This window comes from Ixodes scapularis, unplaced genomic scaffold (genome assembly GCF_016920785.2).
Source record: "Ixodes scapularis isolate PalLabHiFi unplaced genomic scaffold, ASM1692078v2 ptg001421l_1__unscaffolded, whole genome shotgun sequence".
In the NCBI taxonomy this organism is placed as follows: domain Eukaryota; kingdom Metazoa; phylum Arthropoda; class Arachnida; order Ixodida; family Ixodidae; genus Ixodes; species Ixodes scapularis.
Window position 1 is genome coordinate 264,839 of NW_024610148.1, and position 7,821 is coordinate 272,659.

General features: G+C 50.6%; 2 protein-coding genes across 2 annotated transcripts; both read right to left on the reverse strand.

The window, feature by feature from the left end:
- Nucleotides 1-2,646: 2,646 nt before the first annotated feature.
- Nucleotides 2,647-3,599, reverse strand: LOC120847684 (uncharacterized protein K02A2.6-like). Its single transcript, XM_040219541.3, has one exon. The coding sequence runs from the start codon at nt 3,502-3,504 to the stop codon at nt 2,647-2,649; it is 858 nt and encodes a 285-aa protein (XP_040075475.1). The 5' UTR covers nt 3,505-3,599.
- A 981-nt stretch (nt 3,600-4,580) lies between these two features.
- On the reverse strand, nt 4,581-5,769 carry LOC121834552. Its single transcript, XM_042288260.1, has 2 exons — nt 5,420-5,769; nt 4,581-4,701 (listed from the first exon to the last, which is right to left on the reverse strand). The coding sequence occupies exons 1-2, from the start codon at nt 5,731-5,733 to the stop codon at nt 4,683-4,685; spliced, it is 333 nt and encodes a 110-aa protein (XP_042144194.1). The 5' UTR covers nt 5,734-5,769; the 3' UTR covers nt 4,581-4,682.
- Nucleotides 5,770-7,821: the final 2,052 nt, after the last annotated feature.

Sequence of the window (7,821 nt, forward strand, 5' to 3'; positions counted from 1 at the left end):
TCGTCTGCCATGAGTCGTCCAATATCCGGTCATCACCACAACACCATCTCTCGACAAAACTGGTCTTCATTGTCCGCATGTCCATGGTTAGCAATCACGTCAACTTATAAATTCCCGAACGCTCATAACTTGCCGTCGCTAAACGCCGTTCATTCATAGCGTCTTCATTGCAAATAAACGTCTTCCTATTTCTTCTGATGGTTTCCCTAAGCTGTACTTACAACATAATGTGTGTCGGTACTTCCGAAAATATTGCAACGGCGTTTGTTTTCCGGGAACTATAATGTAACAACCTTTACAACATCTTCCGGACCCCGTGAAACACAATATTTCGTGACGTTATTTTAGTCGTCATTAAAATGGTGAGGTAAGTACCGTAAATCGCGAAGCAGTTTACTCGACGTCCCCTTCCACTGGTTTAGTCTACTGAGCGTGCATTCGTGCAGAGGAAATTTTCATTGATAGAATATTGACACGTCAATCAACATTTGATTCCCTTGGTAAGATTTATTGCGAAAGCACGTTACAACCGCCAAACGCATCTCCCTATATCAGACAACAATTTATACCCAGCCTGACATTCTCGCATACATCCGTTTGCTGAGCCACGCTACTTGAGCTATACTTCGTTTCAGCTTCGGTCCAGACGCAGCCAAAGCTACAAGCGCGAGCTCCGGGCTTTCAGCATCCCTGCCAAGCACGCGCGCTCGTGCAGTGCAAGCACTGTTCTGGGCCACATGCTCGCGCTTGTAGCATCGGCTGCGTCTGAACCGAAGCTGAAACGAAGTATAGCTGAGCACAGCTGGCAGCGGCGCGAGCAAGGCCACGAGGGGAACGTGATGGTGCTCGAGCCATCCCACTGTGAACCAATGTTTCGGCCACCCCACGGGTGCGTGTCGCCATCTATTGGTTGAACTAACGCCTTGTTCAAGATGGCTGCCGTGGGACCGCAGCCTTAAAGATCCTTACTAACTTCTCCGGGTGTTCCTTCGATGGCTCATCAACGTTTAGATAGCATATCAAAGAGACTAAGTCACGATCTGATAGCCCGTTGCATACAGAAACATAATAGTTCGAAAGCTCTTTAATTACAAATACTAGGTTCACGGTAGTGTCAACTGTTTTGCCATTTCTAGTACTTTGACCGACAACTTGAGTAAAATCAAAATTGAAAGCAAAGTCCACAAGGATTCCAGAGTGTCACACGTCGCTAGTTCCCGGTGATAATAAATCCCAGCGAATCCTTGACAGGTTAAAATCGCCTGCTATTATTACATTTGGTCTGTGTTTTATATTAGTTTCAACGTAATCATAGAGCTTTTTTATGAACGATATGTGTTCACCAAGTAGACGACAAACGGCACCAATAGTAATATATGCTCAGGTATTTCATACAACAAAGGGTTACATTCAATGTGATGTTTAACGAGAATCGCCAAGCCCCCGCCACGTGATCTTCAGTCTTCCCGAAACATTTTATAATCAGGTGGGGCGATCCCGCTCTCCTCTATACTGGTATGTAACAAAGTCTCAGTGACAGCCACAACGTACATACATGCATACACATTATGATATTGTTTATGGATATTAGAGAAGTAATTTTGACTTTAATATTTAATGCCCCTCTGACAAGCCTCAAACCATAGCTCAAACACTGCACCATGCACGCGATGGTCTTAGGCTTGCAGTCTCGCTGCTCGTGAAGTAAGCAGGGTGGATTGCATGCCTGCCAAACATGCGTTCGCGTGCGTGATGGATGGACTTGAAGCTTGTCGGTGTCTGCATGTTGCATCTGTTTGTCGCTCTAGTGCGACTCGGGCATAGCGGCGGTACCAAATCGTCGTTTTAAGCCTATGGCCGGAACACTCAACATGCACTCTGTTCACCTTTAGGAGCGCACTGAACCAAAGATTTTAGTGCCCATTCTAAGTGGCGCACGATCTTTACACGAGCCAGCAGCTGCCAGTGTGCGCGAGCACACACAACGAAATTGACATTATAGTAGCATTCCATTCACGCTTAAGATGACAGTAGAGAGTTTTAGTAGATCGTTCCGATACCTCCGATAGCCCCGATAACGATACTATGCATGCGCAAGGGAGGCGGTGGCGGAGTATCGGGATATCGTTATCGGAGTCATGGGAACGATCTACTAAAACTCTCCAGTTATGGGCTATGGGCAAAGGGGGAATAAAGACAGGCTTTTCACCTCCACAAGTGAAAGCCAAGTGCTTGTTAGACCAATTATTCGCCCACCTTCTTGACCAGATCCCACCGGGGACATAAAAAGCCTGTCTTTATTCTCTCTTCCCCGAAGCTCACGCAGTTTACTTGCATCTTAAAGGGGCGAGAAAAACGACGACGACGACGCTTGCGGAAGGACGATCGTTCTCATTGCTCCCGAGAGATCGTAGTTGTTGTATGTCGGCCAGAAGCGAGGAACAAGCAGGTTTCCAAAGGCGAAAGGACAGGTTTATTCCACCATGCTCATGGATGTGGTGTAACTAAGCAAAAGAAGGCGGTAGCCAGCGGAGCACCGCTTTTTATCTTTAGTGGCGCATGCGCCGTACTACGATATTCTGTTATCGGCGGCGCGCGCCCAGACATGACATTTCCTCCCTCTTTATTTGAACACGCTCAAAAAGGTTAAGATCCGGCTTGAAATCTTTCGGGAGGTTTCCGGGTTCTTGCCGGATACCGTCGGGCAGCAGGCGTTTGTGCTGCTTCGGCTGGGACAGTTCCGCCAGTAGGTGACGAGGACGATGGTTGGGGTGCGTTGTCGCTCGGTTGAACCAACAAGAACTCTGTGCCTTCCTGGTCAGCGTCCTCGTCGGCAAGGCTTGGAGTTCTTAGCAGCTGGTCCTTGTGCCGACGCCAGGCGAAGCTGCCTCTGGAGGTGGTGGCGCGTACTTGGTAGGAAACAGGGCCATGCTGCGCAAGAATCACTCCAGGCACCCACTTGGGTTTGCCACAGTAGTTACGGATGAGCACATGATCACCAACGGCAAAGTCACGATCGTGCCCACGCCGGCTTGCAGTCTGCATGAACTGCTTGCGGGCAACCCTTTCCCCCACAGAAGGCTTTACAACGTCTAGGCGACTGCGCAAACGTCGCCCCAAAAACAAATTGGCGGGTGACTCGTTCGTTGTGGCGTGAGCCGTGTTGCGGTAGCTCTGCAGAAACGTCTGCAACTTCACATGCAAAGGCGCACTCTCCTTGTTTTTACGGAGGGCGTTCTTGAGGGTCTGTACAAAGCGTTCGGCTAAACCATTTGAACTTGGATGGTAGGGAGCTGTCAGGACGTGACGAGAGCCAATTTCCTGTGTGAACTGTTTAAACTCCCGTGACGTGAACTGAGGACCATTGTCTGACACGATAGTTTCAGGGTTGCCAAAACGAGAAAAAAGTTCTCTCAAAGTGTTAATCGTGCTCTCCGTCGTGGTTGAGCGCATCATGAATACTTCTGGCCACTTGGAGTGGGCATCTACCACAACAAGGAACATAGACTGAAGAAAAGGTCCAGCAAAGTCTATGTGAACACGTTGCCACGGCGTTGTGGGCCATGACCACGGATGGAGGGGTGCCTTGGCAGGCGCACTACGTTGCTCTTGACAACTTACGCAGTTTTTTACGCTGCGCTTCAGGTCCGCCTCGATGCCCGGTCACCAAACGTAACTGCGCGCGAGCTGCTTGCTGCGCACAATACCCGGATGGCCCTCGTGAAGTTCATCCAGCAGCAGGGATTGCAGTTTCCCTGGGACGACAACTCGCATTCCGAGCATGATGCAGCCCTGATGAATGGTCAACTCGTTGCGTCTGTCGAAGAAAGGCTTTAGTTTCTCGTCAGAGACAGACGCGGGCCAGCCTGCGCTTGTGAATTCTTTCACTTGGCACAAAACTGGATCTCGCGCTGTTGCACGTGCTATATCACTACTAGATACCGGCAGTGATTGCAGTCGCAAGGAGTAGAATGATTCCTCATTTTCTTTAGTCTCGTTTCCAACGGTCGGTAGTGGAAGACGCGAGCAAAAATCTGCTTCGGCATTCTCGCTTGATCTCTTGAAGATAAGATCGTAGGTGTAGGCCGACAATGCGACTGCCCAACGCTGCAATCGCGCAGCGGCAATGGTTGGAATTCCAGTTTTCGAACCTAAAATGGTCTGGAGTGGTTTGTGGTCCGTGACCAAAGTGAAGAGCCGACCATAAAGATACCAGTGGAATTTCTTAACTCCAAAAATAATGGCTAGTGCCTCTTTTTCGAGCTGACTGTACCCTTTTTCAGCGTTCGATAGCGTACGCGAAGCGTAAGCGATGGGTTTAGCGCTGCCATCTGCGTAAACGTGAAAAATTACAGCACCTACCCCGTACTGAGAGGCGTCACACGCTAGCTTTAGCTGTTTGTCGGGGTCGTAGTGGGCCAAGGTGGGAGGCGACGCCAGCTCGGCCTTGATGGTGTTGAAGGCTTCCTGGCAAAGCTGGTCCCAACACCATGGCTCGTCCTTGCGCAGCAATCTGTAAAACGGTTGGGCTGTCGTTGCAAGATGGGGCACGAACTTGCCGTAGTGATTGACGACACCCAAAAAAGACTGGAGCTGCTGCTTTGTCTTGGGCTCGGGAGCCTGGAGCACCGCCTCCACCTTGTCAGACGACGTCGAGATGCCGTCAGCGCTGATCCTGTGACCTAGATAGCGAAGTTCAGGCTGAAAAAACGAACATTTTTCTTTCTTGACTCGAACTCCTCGTTCAAGCAGACGCTTCAACACTGCTTCAAGGTTGGCCATGTGTTCTTCCGTAGTCTTGCCCGTGACTAAAATGTCATCTAGATAACAACAAACGCCGCTCAAACCTTTCAGCATGGTGTCCATTATTCTTTGAAAAATTCCGGGTGCTGACGAGATTCCAAAAGGAAGTCTGTTTACAATGAACAGCCCCTTGTGCGTGTTCAGCGTGAGGTAGCGTTTTGACGATTCTGACATCACCACCTGCTGATAAGCTCGGTTAAGATCTATCTTCGAAAAGAGTTCGCCTCCTGATAGGGCCGCGAATAGATCATCAACTTTTGGAAGTGGATAACGGTCAATATCAAGACAAGGGTTGACAGTGGTCTTATAATCGCCGCAAAGACGAATGCCCCCGTCCTTTTTGATAACCGGCACGACAGGCGTGGCGTATTCTGCTGTAGTCACCGGAGTGATAATGCCCATCTTTTCCATTTTCGACAACTCCGCCTCAACAGCCGTTTGCAACGCGAACGGAACGTTTCTCGCTTTTAGAAATTTCGGTTTCTCGTTCGGTTTGAAGAAAAGTTCTGCTCGTTTTTCAGTTATAGTTCCGAGCTCATCGTTGAACAGTGGCTCGTACTTTGACAGCAAAGAGTCAAGCTTCTGTTTTATACGTTTAGAAGCAAAAACGTCTGACCTTGAGATGTGATTCAGCTCCCAGATCTTGTTCCAGTCGAGTCGTATCGTTCGAAGCCACTCCCGGCCCAGTAGTGGCGGCCCGGCTCCATCGACGACGTACAGTGGCAGCTGTACTGACGCCTCACCATGTTGCACATTGACTGTCGCAACGCCTTGAAGTCGAACCAGGGCTCCCGTGTAGGTGCGAAGCCTGACTACAGTTGGCGTCAGTTTCACAGACGGAAAAGACTGGTGAAACTGTTTAGCAGACATTACAGTTACCGCTGCTCCTGTGTCTAGTTCCATTTCAACCGCAGATCCGTTGATCACCATCTGCACCGTCACTGGGGTAAGGCTGGGCGAAGACACGCCGTGTACGACGGCTAGTCTTCCTTCAACTTCCAGCGTTTTTACCCTTTTTCCTGGCGGACGTTTCTTGCCCCCTACGTCAGTCCCGCTTCGGCAAACCCTTTGGATGTGACCTTTCTTGCCGCACTTGTGGCATACACTCTGCCGATGAGGGCACTCTTGACTGCGGTGCCGTGACGACCCGCAGCGATAGCAGCTGTCCCTCTGCTTCTCATTCCCTGCTTGCACCTTGTGCACGTCAGTGACGCTTGAGTTGCCGACGCGAGCCTCAGCCGCGCTTTGCTTCGCAGCTTCCATGGCTTGGGCGCGTTCCACCGCTTTCTGGAACGTTAGCTTGCTGTCTTCCGTGAACAGCACGCGCTGTATGTCTTCCCTTAATAATCCGCACACGAAGCGGTCGCGGAGTGACTCGTCCAAAACGCTTCCATAGTCGCACGTTTGCGACAGTTTTCGAAGTTCGGCGACGTACTCGGAAATAGACTCGCCTTCATGTTGCGCTCTCCGGTGAAACTTGGCTCGCTCACCGATGATGGACGGCTTGGGTGACAGGTGGTCGCCGAGGGCGTTCTTGAGGTACTCGAAGCTCTTCGTTGAAGGCAGCTCCGGAGCAGTCAGGGACTTCAGTAGCGCGTAGGTCTTCGGACCGATGATGCTGAGGAAGGCGTGAACTTTGTCGCTCTCTGGAACTCCGTTGACGATCAGGAACGACGTTAACCTTTCGTCGTAAGAAGCCCAGTCGCTGGAAGACTCGTCGAATGGTTCCAGATAACCCATTCGACCGGCGAAGTGCGTCCCGGCTTCTTCGCTCATGATGGCTGTCGATGCTATGTCCGCCCCTGCGGAAACACCTGCTTTTCTCGGCCGACGGTCCTTATCCCATCCTCGTCGCCAGTTGTTGTATGTCGGCCAGAAGCGAGGAACAAGCAGGTTTCCAAAGGCGAAAGGACAGGTTTATTCCACCATGCTCATGGATGTGGTGTAACTGAGCAAAAGAAGGCGGTAGCCAGCGGAGCACCGCTTTTTATCTTTAGTGGCGCATGCGCCGTACTACGATATTCTGTTATCGGCGGCGCGCGCCCAGACATGACAGTAGTATTTTAGATAATCAACAGCCAACGTACCGGCCGGAACTCCTCGGAGCATCTTCCTTCGGTACTCCAAAGATCCGTCTCCACCCTTCGGGGTTCAACGGATATGAGCATCCATGAAGCACCGAAGCCAGCATCCGCCGACGTCGAATCTGGTGAGCCCGCCATTACTGACGACGATGCTTCTATGACGGATGAGCCTGACGATGGAGACAAATGGACGTCTCAAATGGCAAAGAAGAGACGCCATGGCTCTAATTCGAGTCAATCAACCATCATAAGTCAACCACTTTCATATCTCACCGTCATTGTCAAGCCTACTGACCCAACAAAACTCGTAACCAACCTCGACCCCTTGGTTCTGAAAAAGAAACTGGAGGACGTCGCTCCTGACGGCATCATTCAGATCAGACCGAACTATCGTCTCAATCTGCTGGCCCTCGACACACGTAATGTGGAATCCACAAAAGCCCTGCTCCGACTCAAGAGCCTAGGTGCGGTTCAAGTTATGACGTATGAACCGCCTCCACCATCTGCTTACGTTGGAGTCATTCGCGGCGTATCCACTGAAATCACAGACGCTGAACTTTGCGCATCTTTACGAGAAAAAGCGCCTGTAATTCAAGTAAGAAGACTTGGAACTTCGGAGGCAGTAGAGCTCACCTTCTCCTCGGGAGTGACATGCGAGCACGTCTTATAGGCCACACTCGATATGAAGTCTTCCCATACTTGGAAAAGCCACGACAATGCCCGAAGTGTAACCGCTTCGGGCATATTGCAAGTACCTGCTCTAAAGCGCAGCGCTGTGGCCGATGCGGAGGCGAACACGACATCAGCACGTGCGGAGCAGAACAACCTAAGTGCACGAACTGCAGCAAGCGCCATGACGCCACGTCACCAAGGTGTCCAATCTACAAGGTGGAAAAACAAATTGCAAATTACAAAAGCACAAACAATATGGACT

What these genes read in the sequence shown, in the direction of transcription:
- LOC120847684 (XM_040219541.3), bottom strand. Translation starts at nt 3,504, where the DNA reads ATGTTCCTTGTTGTGGTAGATGCCCACTCCAAGTGGCCAGAAGTATTC.
- LOC121834552 (XM_042288260.1), bottom strand. Translation starts at nt 5,733, where the DNA reads ATGGTGATCAACGGATCTGCGGTTGAAATGGAACTAGACACAGGAGCA.